The 20,281-nt window shown below is 46.3% G+C and overlaps 1 protein-coding gene across 9 annotated transcripts in view; it reads left to right on the forward strand.

The window, feature by feature from the left end:
• Positions 1-20,281, forward strand: part of LOC135374478 (caspase-7-like) — a 319,855-nt gene that overhangs the window by 248,234 nt on the left and 51,340 nt on the right. Inside the window, exons 12-13 of one of the 9 annotated variants that reach the window (XM_064607438.1) lie at positions 6,889-7,072; positions 7,137-7,280. The exons of 7 other annotated variants lie outside the window; for them this stretch is intronic. In XM_064607438.1, coding sequence (XP_064463508.1) covers positions 6,889-7,072; positions 7,137-7,162 — 210 coding nt within the window. In that variant the 3' untranslated portion in view covers positions 7,163-7,280. Of the gene's footprint in view, positions 1-6,888; positions 7,073-7,136; positions 7,281-20,281 lie in introns of those variants that run through there. One more of the 9 variants, XM_064607439.1, reaches the window with a different exon arrangement.

Genomic DNA, 20,281 nt, shown 5'->3' on the forward strand with positions numbered 1-20,281 from the left:
GGACTACCTCATCAAGGACATCCCCCCCACCCTTCAGTCATATGTGAAAGACACCAACCATTTTCTAAAGACCATTCGCAACCTCAAACTACCTGAGAACTGCTTCCTTGTCACCCTTGATGTAGCGTCCCTCTACACTAATATTCCCCACTCTGACGGCATCGAGGCGGTCGTGGAAGCCTACACGAAATCACCGTCGGACAGTCCCTACCACGTGGACAGCGCCACACTGAAGGTACTATTGGAAATTATACTAACGCTGAACAACTTCGAATTTAATGGCCAACACTACGTCCAGATAAATGGCACAGCTATGGGCACAAAAATGGCCCCAAACTACGCGAACATCTTCATGGGTAAATTGGAAACATGTTTTCTGTCGCGGTGCCACATCAGACCATTTCTCTATAAGAGGTATATCGATGACATATTCATAATCTGGGACAACACTGAGAGTTCACTACTGGAATTCATTCAGGACTTCAACAACGCGCACCCCAGCATCAATTTCACCCACAACTATTCGACCACAACTACGAACTTTATGGACGTCACAGTAACAGTCAGGGACCAATCACTGGAAACTAAGGTGTACCGAAAACCAACTGACAGTCAGCAATACTTACACTTTAATAGCTCACACCCCCGTCACTGCAAACTCTCTCTACCTTATAGTCAAGCATGCAGATACCGGCGTATCTGCACAGAGGACAGCGACCTCGAACAAAACCTAGGTGATCTACGGCACACATTCACCGATCGCAACTATCCTCCCGATGTCGTTAATGACGCAATTGAAAAAGCTCGGCGTTTAGGTCCCAACCAGCCCACAGCTCCCTCAAAAACCGATGAGTACTGCGCGCCGAGCTTAACTTTAACCTACAATCAAAATGTAGCTGGCATCGGATCCATTCTGAAACGCCATCTCAATATTCTGCACCAATCTGAACATCTTCGGGAAGTCTTCCCAGAGGCTCCCAAGATTGTTTATAGACGACCGCGAAACTTACGGGACGTACTGGTGAACTCAAAAGTCACGAGGAAACAAAAAGAATTCCTTGGCTGCAGGCCTTGCAAAAAACCCCGCTGCAAAATTTGTCCCCTCATGTTGTCAGCACGGGATGTTACCAGCACCACCACAAACTTCAAATTCCATATCAATGGCACTTTTGACTGTGGGACTCAAAACGTAATATACCTTCTACATTGCACCATATGCCAAGCTCAATACATTGGACAAACCTGCACATCATTCAGAATTCGCTTCAACAACCACAAGTCCCACACCAAAACAAAACCGGAACTCCCGCTGTCTAGGCATATGGCCCTTCCAGAACATGCGATTGAGAAACTCTCTATTGCCATATTACAATCCGGATTCAAGAGCGATAGGGATCGTGAAATGAAGGAATCATTTTTAATACATAAATTCAATCCGGCACTAAACGAACACCCGGGATCGCTGTCCACTGTGAAAAACATGAAGAAATAATAACGCCTACAACACAACAAGAAGCTACACCCGTTTACGCGACGCAAACGAGTCCTTTCCACACAAATGCGTCTTAGGGAAAGACCCCCCCCCCCCCAAAAAAAAACCCCACCCACGTGCGAAACACACTCGACAGGACCCCGCACACAGAATTTATGACCTCCCTTCGGCAACCTCAACGCACTGCGATTTCCCTTCCCCCACCACTGTCGAAGCACACGAAAGTGAGTGTTTTCTGTTTGACCAACTCATTATATCTTTTCACTTGAAAAAGAACGGTCCACCGTTCGAAACGTCGTGTCTGTGTAATTTCAAAATGAATTAAATGAAGTCATCTGAAAATATTCCTTTGGTGGTGCTCTGTGCGAACTTATTTCTTCTGTGTATTAATACGGCGCCGTCTGAATCTTCAAGACCTTCAAGTATATATATATATATATATATATATATATATATAAAATGAAAAAAATAGCCGGAGCTCTTTGGCTGCACGTATAGCATATGTCTGTAACTCAAACATCGCCATGCCAGTACTGGACAGCTGTTTCGGCCTTCTTGGACCTCATCAGCAGTACGCAGGCAGGCGACGTTTGAGTGGATGGCGTCAGAAGGTCACGTAACACGTGATTCCTCCCGTCAGGGTGAGATAACTCACTCACTGAAAGCCCAGTGCAAAGCCAGTGAAGTATAAAATGAAAAAAATAGCCGGAGCTCTTTGGCTGCACGTATAGCATATGTCTGTAACTCAAACATCGCCATGCCAGTACTGGACAGCTGTTTCGGCCTTCTTGGACCTCATCAGCAGTACGCAGGCAGGCGACGTTTGAGTGGATGGCGTCAGAAGGTCACGTAACACGTGATTCCTCCCGTCAGGGTGAGATAACTCACTCACTGAAAGCCCAGTGCAAAGCCAGTGAAGTATAAAATGAAAAAAATAGCCGGAGCTCTTTGGCTGCACGTATAGCATATGTCTGTAACTCAAACATCGCCATGCCAGTACTGGACAGCTGTTTCGGCCTTCTTGGACCTCATCAGCAGTACGCAGGCAGGCGACGTTTGAGTGGATGGCGTCAGAAGGTCACGTAACACGTGATTCCTCCCGTCAGGGTGAGATAACTCACTCACTGAAAGCCCAGTGCAAAGCCAGTGAAGTATAAAATGAAAAAAATAGCCGGAGCTCTTTGGCTGCACGTATAGCATATGTCTGTAACTCAAACATCGCCATGCCAGTACTGGACAGCTGTTTCGGCCTTCTTGGACCTCATCAGCAGTACGCAGGCAGGCGACGTTTGAGTGGATGGCGTCAGAAGGTCACGTAACACGTGATTCCTCCCGTCAGGGTGAGATAACTCACTCACTGAAAGCCCAGTGCAAAGCCAGTGAAGTATAAAATGAAAAAAATAGCCGGAGCTCTTTGGCTGCACGTATAGCATATGTCTGTAACTCAAACATCGCCATGCCAGTACTGGACAGCTGTTTCGGCCTTCTTGGACCTCATCAGCAGTACGCAGGCAGGCGACGTTTGAGTGGATGGCGTCAGAAGGTCACGTAACACGTGATTCCTCCCGTCAGGGTGAGATAACTCACTCACTGAAAGCCCAGTGCAAAGCCAGTGAAGTATAAAATGAAAAAAATAGCCGGAGCTCTTTGGCTGCACGTATAGCATATGTCTGTAACTCAAACATCGCCATGCCAGTACTGGACAGCTGTTTCGGCCTTCTTGGACCTCATCAGCAGTACGCAGGCAGGCGACGTTTGAGTGGATGGCGTCAGAAGGTCACGTAACACGTGATTCCTCCCGTCAGGGTGAGATAACTCACTCACTGAAAGCCCAGTGCAAAGCCAGTGAAGTATAAAATGAAAAAAATAGCCGGAGCTCTTTGGCTGCACGTATAGCATATGTCTGTAACTCAAACATCGCCATGCCAGTACTGGACAGCTGTTTCGGCCTTCTTGGACCTCATCAGCAGTACGCAGGCAGGCGACGTTTGAGTGGATGGCGTCAGAAGGTCACGTAACACGTGATTCCTCCCCTCAGGGTGAGATAACTCACTCACTGAAAGCCCAGTGCAAAGCCAGTGAAGTATAAAATGAAAAAAAAATAGCCGGAGCTCTTTGGCTGCACGTATAGCATATGTCTGTAACTCAAACATCGCCATGCCAGTACTGGACAGCTGTTTCGGCCTTCTTGGACCTCATCAGCAGTACGCAGGCAGGCGACGTTTGAGTGGATGGCGTCAGAAGGTCACGTAACACGTGATTCCTCCCGTCAGGGTGAGATAACTCACTCACTGAAAGCCCAGTGCAAAGCCAGTGAAGTATAAAATGAAAAAAATAGCCGGAGCTCTTTGGCTGCACGTATAGCATATGTCTGTAACTCAAACATCGCCATGCCAGTACTGGACAGCTGTTTCGGCCTTCTTGGACCTCATCAGCAGTACGCAGGCAGGCGACGTTTGAGTGGATGGCGTCAGAAGGTCACGTAACACGTGATTCCTCCCGTCAGGGTGAGATAACTCACTCACTGAAAGCCCAGTGCAAAGCCAGTGAAGTATAAAATGAAAAAAATAGCCGGAGCTCTTTGGCTGCACGTATAGCATATGTCTGTAACTCAAACATCGCCATGCCAGTACTGGACAGCTGTTTCGGCCTTCTTGGACCTCATCAGCAGTACGCAGGCAGGCGACGTTTGAGTGGATGGCGTCAGAAGGTCACGTAACACGTGATTCCTCCCGTCAGGGTGAGATAACTCACTCACTGAAAGCCCAGTGCAAAGCCAGTGAAGTATAAAATGAAAAAAATAGCCGGAGCTCTTTGGCTGCACGTATAGCATATGTCTGTAACTCAAACATCGCCATGCCAGTACTGGACAGCTGTTTCGGCCTTCTTGGACCTCATCAGCAGTACGCAGGCAGGCGACGTTTGAGTGGATGGCGTCAGAAGGTCACGTAACACGTGATTCCTCCCGTCAGGGTGAGATAACTCACTCACTGAAAGCCCAGTGCAAAGCCAGTGAAGTATAAAATGAAAAAAATAGCCGGAGCTCTTTGGCTGCACGTATAGCATATGTCTGTAACTCAAACATCGCCATGCCAGTACTGGACAGCTGTTTCGGCCTTCTTGGACCTCATCAGCAGTACGCAGGCAGGCGACGTTTGAGTGGATGGCGTCAGAAGGTCACGTAACACGTGATTCCTCCCGTCAGGGTGAGATAACTCACTCACTGAAAGCCCAGTGCAAAGCCAGTGAAGTATAAAATGAAAAAAAATAGCCGGAGCTCTTTGGCTGCACGTATAGCATATGTTTGTAACTCAAACATCGCCATGACAGAAGACAAAAGTAGGGGAAGTAACAAAAAAAGGGTTTATTAAAACTTAAAAATCATGTAAGTTAGGGAGAATGTCTACGTTACGGCGGAAGCTCCGCCTTCTTCGGGTCAAAAGAGCTAAATGTGGCCACGAGGCTGATAAGGGGCTTGAGAATGACGTGATCGGTTGGGGGAAATTCCCGCCACCTGGCGGTTGTCAATTGGGGAAATTCCAGAGCGTTTCTGTGTCAGGTCCAGGAGTGGGGTCATCGTCCTTGTGGGTCAGTGGGGACCTTGATCTGGCTGAAACGAGAAAAGGCAACAGGGTCTTATCTAGGTTGTTAGACTTCTTATTGTTGACAGCATGCCAGGGTCCTCGTTAATGGCCGATCGGAATTTGTAAATTAGGTAAGATTCCCGTTGTTCCCGGGAGCGGTCGGAGGTAAAGTTCGACTGGAGAATAAAAACTGAGGCTTCGTTGATTGAATGTTCTGGTTGTTTGAAATGGCGTGAGACTGGGAGATTAGGTTTCTTGGTAACATCCGATCGGTGATTGTTGAATCTAATTCGGAAAGAAGTTTTTGTCTGACCCACGTATTGGGCCCGGCATGTGTTGCATTGGATTAGATAGATAACGTTGCACGTCGTCAGTATCCACCCGATCTAGTTCAAGATGCTCTCAACAGAGCTCGCAAGGCAAACCGTCTAAGCTTACTGGAGAAAAGAGAAAACAAATCAGAAAGTAATGCCGTGAACTTAACTGTAACATTCGCCGGAAATATCCCAAACCTTAACAACATACTTAGCCGCCACCACAGTATCCTTCTCCAGTCAGAACGCACGAAAAACATATTTCCTAATCCACCACGTGTCGCTTACAAACGTACACGTAACTTACAAGATAGCTTGGTCCGCTCTAAAGTAGGCGATGTATGTATGTAGGCGATAGTATGTTCTGGTTTCTTGGTAACATCCGATCGGTGATTGTTGAATCTAATTCGGAAAGAAGTTTTTGTCTGACCCACGTAGACCCAAGTCAGAGCTGGAGGTCATCGTCTTCTTCCAAAGGCGTCGTCCGTGCTGGAATCATTACCTGGGAGTCCGTGGTTTATGTCATCGTGTTTGGGAGCCCTAGGTGGCCTCCTCGGGAAGTCGTCGTTTGGGGCATTGTTGTTCTCGTGGCCCTGTTGCTTCATCAATAGTCCGTGTAAGGCGAGGTCATCTATCGGTTTTTTTCGTAGCATTGTCCGTAGTGCGGGATTTTCTCCAGCCTTATCTGAAAGAGAAGAACAGTGCGAGACGGAGGACAGCTAATTGTTTAAGTTTCTAACTGTTGACAGTACACCGGGATCTTCATTGGTTGCGGATTTAAATGTATAAATCAAATATTACCTGCGTTGCCCCCTGCATCTGTCAGAATTGAAATTTGATTCAAGAATAAAAGGGCAGACGTCATTTATTGAATGTCCGGGCTGTTTGAAATGGCGGAAACCACGAAACGGATGGGGCAGATATTTCACTAACCGCCACGCGTTACGTACAGGCACGCTCCCAACCAACAGAATTTCCTAGCTATCTCAAAAGTTAACAAACCGGACGCTTCTCTGACCGGCTGTCGCCCTTGTGGCGGCAGCAGATGTCAAATCTGCAGGCTAATGCAAAGCACCCAGATTGTCAAAAGCACAAATTCAAATTTTCCATCAAAATCAACGGAGATTTGATTTGAGACTGTAATTCCTCTATCATCATCTACGTCATTCAGTGTAAAGCATGTGAATGTCAGTATGTGGGACAATGTGAAACATCCTTCAGAATCAGGTTTAATAACCACAGATCAGAGGTTAGCAAGAAGCCGAAGCTTCCTCTTTCCCGCCATTGCAAACAGCCCGGACACTCAATAAATGACCTCTCCCTTTGTATTCTTGAATCAAATTTCAATTCTGACAGATGCGATGCAAGGAGCAACGCGAGTCATATTTGATTTATAAGCTTAAATCCGTAATCAGTGAAGATCCCGGTGTACTGTCAACAGTTAGAAACTTAAACAATTAGCTATCCTTCGTCTCGCCCAGTTCTTCTTGTCTTTCAGATAAGGCTGGAGGACATCCCCGCACTACGGACAATGCTACGGAAAAACCCGATAGATGACTTTGCCTTACACGGACTATTGATGAAGCAACAGGGCCACAAGAAACACAACGCCCCAAACGACGACTTCCCGAGGAGGCCACCTAAGACTCCCAAACACGATGACCTAAACCCCGGACTCCCAGGTAATCATTTCACCACGGACGACGCCTTTGGAGGAAAGACGATTACCTCCAGCTCTGATTTCAGAAGATCCCGGAACGTCAAGGCGGTGACACCACACCGGATAGCGACAAACGAACCTTCCAAAACGTGACTCATCGACGAACGCCAAGTGGCGCGAATACACAAGAGTACGTCGGCAAGCTGAATCCATAAAAGCTGTAGACAGTCTTGCTGCCTCTTCTGTCTCAAAGAAGGAGGAACTTCCCTCCGAAACGTCCACTCTTCCCCATTTCCTCAATAGTGTTTAAATTATGTAAAATAACCCTTTCTTTGTATGCTATTAACACCTCAAATCCATCGCTGTGTCCCCTTCCCTTTCGCTCATATATAAGTAAAATAATAAGACGTGGACGGCAGATTACAGCAAAGTTAACAAGAATTAATTTATTTACAAAATACCTTTTGTCCTGACCCCTATCGCCCTGACTCTCTCTATATACAATATGCTGCTCTCTATATACAATATGCTGCTCTCTATATACAATATATGCTGAGAAAGAGAGAGACGATCTCTTTACTCTAATGTTTAGAACGCTCCGAAAATGTTGACCCATGCCGTTTGCTTGGGCTTCCAAACTGCCAGACGGAGACCCATAGATTTGCGGAAGAGGGATTGCAAAGTTATACGACACTCAACCTTAGTATTTCGCTGCCTCTCCCAAACTTTGTTTAGTAGGAAACGAGCATTTCTATGACGTCAATAACAACACACAACCACGATTCCTTCTGAGCTACTTTCCGAGTCTATCTCGCTTTACCTCGTGCTTTTTAAAAACAAGCAAGTTCTGTGCAGTGAGGGACCCCACGCCCGGTTTTGTTCCTTTCGTGCCTTCTCACACTCGCTTGTCCAGCAATACTTTGGGCGCTTGGGGATACGACCGGATGCTTGCAGTATGGATAAATAGCTGCTTTCAAGTGTGGCTGGAATAACATCATTAGTCTGGAACGCAAAGAGCGGCGGCGAAGCAGGACAGCTGGTGATAATTTATCTTGCTGAGATCTTGCTGTTTACTCCCCAGTCTCAGGGCTCGTTATGAAGATCATTAGCCTGATTGACATCCATACCTGTTAAAGACCCCACAGGGAGAGTCAGTTTCCGCTGGAAGAGATATCAATCTGCTACGGACAATTTCCACCGTGGTCCTTGTGTTGTTCATCTTCATCTTCATCTGGCTTGTGTTGTTAATGTGTATATACTGTGGTGTAACTTGAAGACAAAGGGAAAGTCATCACTACCTCAGGGTTGGCCTTAACTGTGCACTCAATGTGCGGGAACCGACGCGAACGACAGAAAGAGACGTCGGTTACTGGAAAGGACTGTGTGGCACTGTTTGCATGCGGTGGTGCTCCTGTGTTGAGCTAACAAATTGATCCTGAAAGCAATATTGTTTCCATCATATTTCCTCTTCTGTCATATTTTTGACTATGCCTTAATGGATTACGGACATCGAAGTCATCAAGTGAAAGATATGGCGATGGAAGTTCGTAAAGTAAATCTTCCATTGTTTCTGTTCAGCCATCACTGATGGCAGATGCAAACAGTGAAGATTTTATTAACACAAATTTGAACAGCCACTGCTTCAAGTTTCGTTTTTAGTGGAACGTGTTTTGCAAGGTGGATGGTTCTGCGAGAAACTCGCAACACCTCCGGACGAACGTACAGCGTCTATTCGATTCTTCCGGAAAACAGTGCATTTACGGAAGCCGTGTGTGTTCTGTATTGTAATGTAAGCATCAGGCATAGAACACAGCGTGCATTCAGATTTTCTGAAAGGTCGCACACATAATCTAACGTTCATAATCTAAGTTTGTCGGGAGCTTGCGAAAGTTGTATTGTATAATGCCATAATATACTATAATGTGCCATAATATAGAAAGTGCAAAGAAACGAAGAAATGGCAATATGTTTTATGGATATCAGATGGCTGTTCGGATAGGAATCGATTACACTGCCTTGGAGCTTCTTCCAGGCAACCGCAAGCTCCTTGTCAGATATACCGGGGAGTGGGTCACTTGCCTGTTGAAGGCAGCGCTGACTGCCGAAACGTCGAACCCTAACTGTAACTGTAAATATATTTTAGTGCTTCCCGCTATTTTTAATGGAGTAAAAATAGCAATTGTTTTTAATCCTTATACGGCTTCCCAAGTCTCTCCATTGCTTGTTGTGTCCCTCTCCCTCGAGATAGAGAGTTTCATGTTCTTAACATCGATAATAACCTAACCTTCTTGTCTCCAATTACATACTTAAAAGCAATATGTACAAAGACCTTAAACCTCTTGAAAGTTACTGTAACCCAGGCCATGGGGGCGCACCGGGAAACTCTTCAGAGTGTTCATGGTTCGTTCAAGACTCGACTATCGGTCTGTGGTATATGGTTCAGCACGTGAATCGGTCCTTAGATGTCTTGGTCATAGTCATCATCAAGGACTTCATCTGGTTCTGAACGCAATCCGCACCTACCCGATTGAAAGTCTTTACGTTGAGTGTAATGAATGGTCATTGGAACGACAGAGGTTTTACTTCGCCGCTTCCTGTGCGTTAAGGATAAGAGGCTGCCCTGATCATCTTGCCCTCCCATGAGCTACATCAAGAACACAAGCGGCCCTCAGATGTCCTCACGGTGTCATCGTGTCCTCGTCGTTCGAGGTTATCCCCAGAATGTCCTGAGGATGCCATTCTCGGACTGTCCGTGAAGAGCCATTCAGGTCCTGCGGGTAGCTATATAGCGGGACGAGAAATATTACTTTTTTGTTTACCTGCTCAGACTCCCTAAACAGGTTTGTTTTGTTTTTTGGGCAGATCCTGGGACCTGATTGACATTTTTCTGAAATTAGGGGTGGTCCAGCGTAATATTACCTGCCTCCAAAAGGGTGACTGTAAATGACAAAGAAGTGCGAGTGCGCGTTCGCATGAGTGACGCAGTTTTTTTTTTTATCTTTTTCTAACAAATGTCAAATGGATCCTCGCAAAAATCTCACGTTCGAGGAAAAGGGTAGTCCTGCACAAACATAGGGAAGTTGACTGGCGAAGGGAGTTCGGTTTTGTTCAGTGTTCACTTCATGTTAAGTTGTTCCATAAAACTATCGATAGTGCTATCAATAGTCTACTACCGCAAAGCATCGTAAGACTACCCGTGTAGTACTATCGATTGTGAAATATCGCGAGAACTATATACCGTCTGTCTCCGACGGTACCTACCACAAGCACAATAGCTATTCTACATGGACAACACGAGGAAAATATTACAAAAAAAACAGCTACCATTAGCTTAAATGTCGAAATAATTCTAAATGTGTCATAGAACAACTGGAACTCTAGCGCAACTAATAAAAAGTGGCAAAGTAGTCACACTCTCGTGCAAACCGAGTATCCGGACAGCACCCGGTCTCTTTGTCATCCCTTTCTAAGTTCACTCTTTTTACTGTGTTGCTAGCTATAGCTGTGGCGAGAGTGGGAAGACGAAGGCAGGTACAAAGTCGTCCATAGTGAGAACGGAAGCTAGCAAAAAAAGAAAAATTCGACATTACTGTCCATAGTCTAGTACCGTTCGTTATCGATACTATATACAGTTTTTATGCCATCAACTAAGAATCGATAGTTTTATGCATTGTCGACATATCCATAGTAATTGTACCGATAGTTTCTCCTAACTACCATAACTTCATCACGTACAGGTGGGATTAGCCGCCGCCACACTTATGTTCGGAGACATAAAATGCACTAACTCACTGCGGGTTTTAGCGCTCCTCCTGTTCTTGCCCGTCGTAAAAATTGCCCCCGCTCTCCCAGGCGAAGAAGTGTCACCATGTGATATCACGAAGGAAGGAAGTCTTGAACTGACTCAGCGCAAAATGCACACTAGTTCTAGGACTGATCCAAAGATTGACATTTTTCTTGAGCGTGTATAAACTAACACTTAAGGTGACATAAAATAAATCAGGATAGTTGAGCTGCGCTACCGTACATAACTTTGCAGTGCGTTGCACGTTATTGCGTTATTTACGAATCGGAACGGTATTTCCACCATGGAAAGCTCTAAAGCCCTTGATTTATACAGAACTATGGCGGACTGAACTTTTGTGTTAGCTTCACCTTTCTTCATTCAGCAACATGTGAACACTAACGGGGATGACGATGATGTCAACAAAGAAAGGAACAACAACAAATGCATATGCATCTATAACACATCAAGGTGTTCATAGTGTATACTTGCTTCATTCCTCAGTGTCATGTTTCTTTCCACCCTTGGATCGATAAGTTCTGGTAGTAGGTATTCCAAATAGAAGTCCTTCAGCTCCGGAGGTGTCTTCGCCCAGAAGACTTCATGTTAATGAATTTTGAGGACATTGAGGTCTGATGGTGACCATACGGCAAGTTAGCAGAACCGTCGCTTAGTGATATTCAGCTGCGTCTGTATCTGATAAAAATATTTATGAGACCAGGGTAGTTGCAGGCTTCCTTTGTGGAGTTTAACTCCGACTCCATGATGCCTCGAATCTCCATCTATGGTGTCATATTTCTTCGCTGACGAAGGACACTTCACTTCCAAAAGTCGGTCACCGTTTATGGGCTGGTTGGTGCTTGTGCATAACAATGGTGACTCAGGATTGACAACCACTCCGAATTTCTTCACCTTGAGATTTGGGTACTTCAGCTGGAATGCTTCATTTTCGTGGTCTAGTTCATATTGCACGTGAGGGCTGTTTCTGAAGCTTTTCAGATACTCTATGTCGTTCACAACGCGACTGTACTTGAAAGGTGCGACTGTCAAATACTGTGCACATATGTTGAAGGGATCCCAATCCTTTCTTTTTCGTGCCACAGTTTCGTTTCGCTTTGCTCTGCGGTAGCCTCTTCAAGGTCCTCAGATCGCTGTCTAGGTATCCTTATACCCATTTTGCAATGTATATCGTTCTGTCCTGATGGACCCTGCGCCGTAGCCTCTGTCTCCCGCGATGCTTCGGAAATTGGGGTCTTTGCAGTAGACTTGCCGAAGTTGAGTGCCCTCCCACATAGACGCCGTCTTCCCTTCTCTTTGCGTCGAATGAGCTTCTTGATCGCCGATTCGGGCTCCTTCCCACCGTTCTATTCTCAAAAATGAAGTGCCACTTCCGGCCGCGCATTTTCTACCCTGGGGCTGTTAATTCGCATTGATGTTCGTATCCCCTGCCTTTAGTATAGTTTATTCGGTTCCCTCCAACTGCTCATGTACGTTTCTACAGCTTTACTTGATGCATTTAGGAGCAGCATGTCTGATCTGTCGGCAAAAGTGTCTACAGCCCTCTCTATTTCGACTATTACTTTTGCGCGGATCAACAGTCTCCCTTTTCCTGTTCGTTGCGGTAGTTCGAAAATGTCCTCCCGTTTCACGTGACAGCACTCGCTAGGAAAGCCGTCATGCATGGCAAAGACATCGTATGGGCCATGTTTTATTTGATTGCAGAGAGAGCCCATAGCGTTAGGGAAGAAACGGAAAAGAAAAGAAAGCACTACTGCAAGTGGTAGCTCCACGACACCCGATTTGGTCACGCCTTTCGAATGCCTTATTATTATGGTTTTTTAATGGGGTTTTTCCTGGGTTTTCCTCAGACGCTTTCAGACATATGTCGGCTCAGTTCCCCTAGAAGTCGGCCCAGGACGCACATTTCCCCAGGGCGTCAGTCATGACGTTGCCCACATACGTGAGGCCGACAACGGCGAGCCCTTTCACCGCCACCACCACCACCACCACCACCTTAATATTATTATTTCCTACCTGGGCGATTTTCAGCGTACACTCTTGGTTGAGTGCGTAAGTTGGGTGTCATGGCTCGTACAGGACCGCTACTCCATTCGAAGCTGCCATGCGGACCGCGTGGCCCACAAGCAAAAAAGAAAAAAAAGTTGTCCCGAACCTCATGAACAGCCGTGCAATGGTACTGGTCATAGTCTGGGCTCCGTATTAGTGCAGGTTATCTTGCATTGGTTAGTCACGGAAAGTTGTTGCCATAATGCCATTGACCTGCAACAGACGATTATTCTCTAAGAGACGAACGAGACCGGTTCGTACATAGAAGCACCGAAAACGACGAAAGCAACACAGAGACAGACAGAAAACATCGCACGTTCAACTCGATGGTGATCACCTTTAATCGTATGATTATAAGTTGAAAGTTGGATGGTCCCTGTCTGGGTCTGTATGTTACTTTCGTCGTCTTCGCTGTTGACTCTATACACCTGCTCCAGCGTTGATATGAAGGATGGTGAATCACTGTCTCATGTGATGAGTCGTCCCACGTTCACAGTTCATCTTTCATTCCATATTCGCAGCCATTAAACGTTCGTTGTCTATGCTCTGCCCTGCTCAGTCTTCAAAAGATGCTGCCGTGACCCTGATACAGTTTATACGCAAGGACCGATACAGCAAGAAGACATCAGTACAGCATGGACAAGTCTCAGATACTCAAGAAGCGAAGCGTTCTTCGCCTTCTGGTAAACACTTTAGTGAAAAACCTTGAAGGATTCCTTACCAAGACAAATCAAGATGTGCATCCCACTGAGGAAAGAATGAAACGACTTAACAAGCTAACGTCACGCTTCTTGAAATTGATACACAAATCGAGCCGCAATTGACGGAATATGAGTTTGAGGCCGAATATACACGTCAGCTTGAATATCAAAATCGACTGGCAAGTATTACGTTCAAGACTAAAAAAAACTCGTTGCAAGGATGCAAAGTTCACCGGCTACAATACCACAGTCTACACTTTCAACTAATAACGAGTCGTTCACGCACCCATAACCTCCTCCGACCTTAGCGCCTCCGTCAAATAGCAATCGTGGATCAATTCGACTTCAAAAGCTTGAATTATTGCAATTTGATGGCCGGAGAGAGCAATCGCAGTTCTTTTGGAGCCAGTTTCAGTCGGCGATTCACGATAACGACAACCTATCGGCAACTGACAAAATGGATTATGTCATGAGTGCATTGAAGGGTGAAGCCGCATCGGCAGTCATGGGTCTACAGCTATCCGCCGGTACTGATGACACGGCAATCGCCATTCTACGTGATCGTTGCGGCAATGACAATCTACTCATTCAAAAAGATCTTCAAAGACTTGCTGACCTCGAGCCCATACTCGTATCCGGTCTACGTAAATTATACGATTCAGCGCAAGCGCACATACGAGGACTGGATTGCTTATGCACAACCATGGATTCTTATTGCTCCATGTTATACCCACTTTGATTGCGAGCAATACCGCCTGATATATTACAGGTTAACCGTATACTGGGTGCACAAGACCGAAATCTTGCGTTGAACGAAGCAACTGGTGCAATATACCATAGAAAGGCGCTCGAGTCGTTGATACAGTTTCTTGCAACAGAAGTGAAATACCGTGAAGAACTCGCTCTACGAATGACGGAACATGGCCATCTACGGGACCAGACAAAGACAAACCAATGTTCGAAGTTACACAACGTTCCGCCAATAACGACCCTTCAAAGCACCTCATACTCATGGGAACGACAGCCATGTCTCCTCTGCGGCGTCACAGGAGATATAACTTCCGATTGTAGGGTCTCAAAACTCCTCGACCAAAAAAAAAAGGAATTGCTGATCGAACATCGTTTGTGCTTCCGCTGCACGAAGCCAAACCACTCCGCCAAACAATGCCGTAGCCATCCAAAGTGTAAGGCTTGCTCTGGCCGACACGCCACCAGCATGTGCGACCCTATCTACAAGCCCTCGTCCACGGTACATAACCCCGAGACTTCACAACCAACGTAACGCTCAAAGCACTTGTAAACAACGCTGGCCCTCTTCCTTATGTCTTGCTGCAAACCGCAACAACATGGGCACAGGGAAAAGCCACATCTACACACTCGACTCATTTTTGATGGCGGAAGTCAACGCACATTCATTGCCAGAACGTTGTCTGAAACCGTAGGCTGCAGGCAGATACGTACAGAATCAGTCCAATTGGTGCCTTCGGTCACAGTCCTCGACGTCCACAAACCATCGATGCTGTCAAACTAAACGTAAGTTCCAATTATCCGGCAGACAGCTATCACGCTATCGTCGCACTCGTAGTCTACAGGATGCGTGCACAAACTCTGGCTGTGCCCCCAACGGAAATCGTGGAGCACATGCAAGAAAATGGACTCGTACTTGGTGACACTTCTACAGCGGCTGATCCCCCAACGAATCGAAATCCTTATCGGATCGGACCACTACTGTGATTTTGCAGCGGGGAAAACCCAAAACATTTGCCAAGGACTCTGAGCTTTGGAGACGATTCTTGGGTGAACTTTTCAAGGCCCTTGCTCTCCTACGAATGGCATAATGCAGGTGAACTGCAACACTCTTACTGTTTTGCACGTAAAGGACAGGGTGCAAAACGAGGTCAACGACTTGATGAACAACATCTGGAGCCTGGACAGTATTGGCATTCGTGCTGACGAAAGCGATGAACCGGACTTTAACAGTACATGGTACGAATTCCAACAAACCATAGGCCTCAAGGACAATCGTTACTGCGTGGCCCTCCCATGGAAATCACAGGTACCGCTCGGTACCAGCGAACGCATCGCTAAACAGCGATACGTGCACGTAACAAAGAAAATAATGAAAACGCAAGACCTGAAGCAGATGTATGATGGCGTCATCATACTTCAAGACTATAAAGGCCGGAGACGTCGCACCAATTCAAGAAACAAACCGAAGTCGCTTGCAATGGCGAATTGGGATAGTACAGGAAGTCTTCCCCGGTTCCGGTGGAACAATCTGATCGTACCTCCGCAGGACCTCTGGTCGTTCTATACTGAGACGTCCAGTACAACATCTGTACAGGATAGAGTCATGAGAACCCTAAGATGACCTTGCATCATCAGAACCACAAGATGCCCCCGCACTTTTTCAGGTGATGAGGTAGTAGTAGTAGTAGTAACAACAACAATAGCAGCAGCAACAGCAACAACAACAACAACAACAACAACGACAACGACAACAACAACAACAAAAACAAACAACAACAAACAACAACAACAACAACGGAGTTAACGTTAATTCTGCATTCTACCAACAATTTGTGTTGACTGGGCCATAGCACTGGCAGCGCAATATTAACAACCTCTTTTCTTTAATATTGTACAAAAAATAAAGTGCAAGCTATACGGTACATGAGCGTACAAGTAAGCATACACATGAGTTTCTTTACCGTCACTATTGGCGCTTTTTAGCTTCGCGCTCTCGAATTTCTGCTGCAGGGTTTCATCATCTGAAAATGTAAAGTTGGTGTGACTCGATTATCCCCTGACCATTACTGGCACCAAACGCTGCATTGTTATTTTGATAGATAATTGAGTTTTTCAAGAGTTACTCGTGTAAATGATTCTCTCTACACTTCGAAGGTCGCGAACACATACACTTTTGGCGTCATGAAACCAGCAGGCTAGGGCGTCACATATCTAGTGTCGCAGTTAAATATATTTATTCCTAGGAGCATACAAAATAAAGATTATGAACGTCAGTACTCCTGAGAACCCATACCCGTAATTCACCGAAACACGCGCACATGGAGAGCTGTTTGCAAAGATCCATTAGGGGGAATTTCGCGCAGATAATTACTTGACGCTCATACTTATGCATTATATAATCATCATTGTCGAATCTAGACATCATTGTAAGTCGAATCTCTTTTCCAAAACTTTCTTGCACTTCTGGTACAAACCAACACATTCAGACAGCTTCTAATACAATGCTTGCTTAAACACAGTTTAGCTACGTGCAACCAACAAATAACTACTTTGCGTTTGGTCAACGAACGAAAATATCGCGAAATTATCGGCATACTTTTAAGCTTCGAACGACCAGCACAACAGGTACATAAACAATATCAACAAACATGGCCGCCTTTGACACCGCTGCATTAAAATGTGTGCTCCGTAGTCTAATGAGGTGCCCAGAGAGCACGCGGAAAAATTATATGACGTAGTCTTGAGGGTACAATATCCGGAACTGCAACGTCAAATAAGTTCTATGTGCCACTATTTTCATGAAAACACCGTCACCAGGCCCATTCCAGCTGATAACGGGGTTTCCCCTTAGTCATTGCCTTCCCCATAGTCATTTTGTCACGAGAAAAAAAAAAAAAAAAGGTTGCGTGCGAAATCGGCTCCTCTTAACCAATGACTCAGTCTGTCATTGAACCTGTTCCTAGAGCTGACGACATTATGGATGACATTGGTAGCTGGCTAGTCTTTGTTGCCCTTGATCTGAAGTTTGCCGATTTGCAGATTCGTAGGCTTTTGTAACCAGCCCAAAACGTCATTTGTAACTTATTCTGGTACATTTCAATGGACAAGAACGCGCTTCGGGCTTATGAATGCACCGCACAGAACCATTCACAATGCACCATTTTAGATGCCTATTAATGGAATTTTCTCACAGCCTCGACATCCAAAGTACAGTGTACGATATATCTATAGCATCTTACCTTTTGACACAACTTTTTCTGAATTCAATAAACCTTTAGATGGGGTTCTCGCTCTGCCACATGCCAGTGGCTTGAAGGTTTCCTTAGAAACGTGCCGATTCGGCATGGAATCGATCAAGTTCCTCTGATTTGTTTTGTCTCATGCGGGGAAGCGACTAAGCCCACTACGACAAAGGAACTTTAGACTTCTCTACAAGCTGTAAACTTTTATTGACGATTCATCCGACATTCCTCGAAGATTGCTGTTCCCTACAAGCCATAGTTCGAACTGGAATCTTCACATGGAGCCCTGAATGTGAATCTTCATTCCAGACCGTCCGTGCATGAACCACTTCCACTTCCACTTCCACTTGGACGCTTCCAGCCCTTGCTACTATGGCAAGTGATGCTTCCGGTGTAGCTATCGGGACTGTCCTGTCTCAAACTCAGAACAACAGAGATGTGGGTATTGTGTATGCAAGTCGTGCATTAACGGCGGAGGAAAATAAACAACAGAATAATGTCTGGAAGGCCGTTGGTATCCACTGGTGTCCAGTATACAGATCCCGAAAGGTAGGCAAGACACTGCTGCAAAGAGGAATTTGAAAGGAGGCTGCATAGCATTTGTCTGCTCTGAATAGTGTGTCGCAGTACACATGTTCAATATGTTACATAAATATTATGTCAAAGTATGGTTTAAGGATTACGCTAAGCGAATTCATTTGTATCAGCAGAGCTGTACCACCTGAGTGACTAGGTTAGGTAACTTCTATTTTGTCTTTTTCTTTGCTCTGTCGCTCTCTGTCTTGCGTACGGTAAGCGGTCGTGAGGTTCCAGTTGCACAGATGAGAATTAACCCATTTATACAATCATGAAATCTGTTATGCCATTTGGACCACATGGACTGCTTGTTTGCCCTAATAACGAAAAGTACACACACTTTTGCGCCGTTTAAGTGGATGATCTTTCCCCGGAGTGGACAAGTATTGTGGACGCTTTGTTTCAAACGACACTGAGGTCGGTGTCCAGTACGTTGAAGGGATTCAGCGTCCCTTTCGTAATCGCAATCATGGAAATGTTCGCTCGGCACCGCACCATCTTTCCATTCCGGTTCCACCTGCTTTGTGTCATCTAAAGCTGTCCGTCGTGTCACTGGGAAGCATATGACATTGGACGCCCGGTGAACGTTGATATGAATTGGGGCAACCAACCATCCAATATCGTCTCGGTATGTCGGCCATCAGGATGCCACAGCATGCGACTGTGACATGCTGCGACCATCGCGCGGAAGCTGGCGTCATGAATATTTCCAGTCCCGATGAGCGCGTATGCGGTATCCTACGGCGCATGCTCCTGTCGGGACCACGACACGTCACTCGACCGTTGTTCCGTCAAGTTGTCCGCTGTGTTTCCGCGCGGCAGCTCGCCATGGCGCGGCGCCAGCTGTGCTCCCTTCGCCGCCCCATTTAAATTCGCTCTTGAGATTACACGGCGCATGACGAAAGTAAAATTTTGGTTCTAGAGTCAGAAAAATGTTTTCTTTCTGTTGAAAACATAATCACATAGTTTCATAGTCACATTAAGATAATTTTTAACTGTAAAAACCTCCGGAGGCGTAGACAGTTCAAGAAGGAAGCTTTCCGGGTTTGAAGGGGGTAAGAAAGCCGCCTGCACTGCGCTCGTAATTGAGATAACTCGATTTATTATATCACTGAAGTGATCATGGAACAAGTTAGGTACATCATCAGGATAGGTCATCAGTTTGTCATTATCCATAACAGATAAACTAGTACACAACTTCTCCACTACTCTTCTACTTTTATAAGTAAGTCGTAGTAGTGGCCCATAAGTCTGAAGCCTGAAACATCGGGAAAGCGATATAGTGTGTCAGAGATACAAGAGTGACGGGGGAGCCTGTACAGGAAGAAGCAGCGGACACCTTCGACTTGAAGTGTAGCAGCCCACATCGCCATCGTTAAGCCGCGGCCTGCACGCTGCACGTTCTTCCACTTTCGTTTTTGGTGGCAACCGCCACTGGAATAAACCCTCCCGACGAGGATCGGGTCTACTTTCTGGGGGTCAACTTCCTGTTTCTCTGGCTGCGACGATCACTGTGCCCCCCCAGACGGAGATTTTCCTCGCCGCTGTCGTATCCTCTCACGGCACCGACCCCGCTTTTGGAACCTGCCCTGGCGCAGTCTTTGAGCCGCGGTCGGACCTGTTCCCAACCAAAGGTGTCCTCGCTGCCACGGCGGTCGTCAACGGTGCTGCACCAATTCCCGTCTGTGTAGCCAACGTGTCCGACCAACCCAAGATCCTTTACAAGGGCACCACGCTTGGCCACTTGGGTGTCATCAATCACCTCGATGACCACCCTTCCGAAACTCCGACCGCCCCTCCTCTCCCATACGCAGCTGCTCATCATACCTCCCCGGCTCCGCGTACTCCGTGGACCCGGGCACGTATAGCCGCTCTCGTAAAGACGACGATCACAGTCGATGCAAACCTTGGCGCACGACTCACCGACCTGTTGTTCCGATTCGAGGACGTGGTTTCCCAAGGTGACTCTGACCTCGGCCGGACCAGCGTCGTTCGGCACCACATACAGACTGGCAACAACTCACCGATCAAACAGAATCCTCGGCGCATACAGCCGCACTACCGTGAGCTCGTCCAGCAGAAAATAACGGAGATGCTTGACATGGGCGTTA

This window comes from Ornithodoros turicata, unplaced genomic scaffold (genome assembly GCF_037126465.1).
Source record: "Ornithodoros turicata isolate Travis unplaced genomic scaffold, ASM3712646v1 Chromosome65, whole genome shotgun sequence".
Classification (NCBI taxonomy): domain Eukaryota; kingdom Metazoa; phylum Arthropoda; class Arachnida; order Ixodida; family Argasidae; genus Ornithodoros; species Ornithodoros turicata.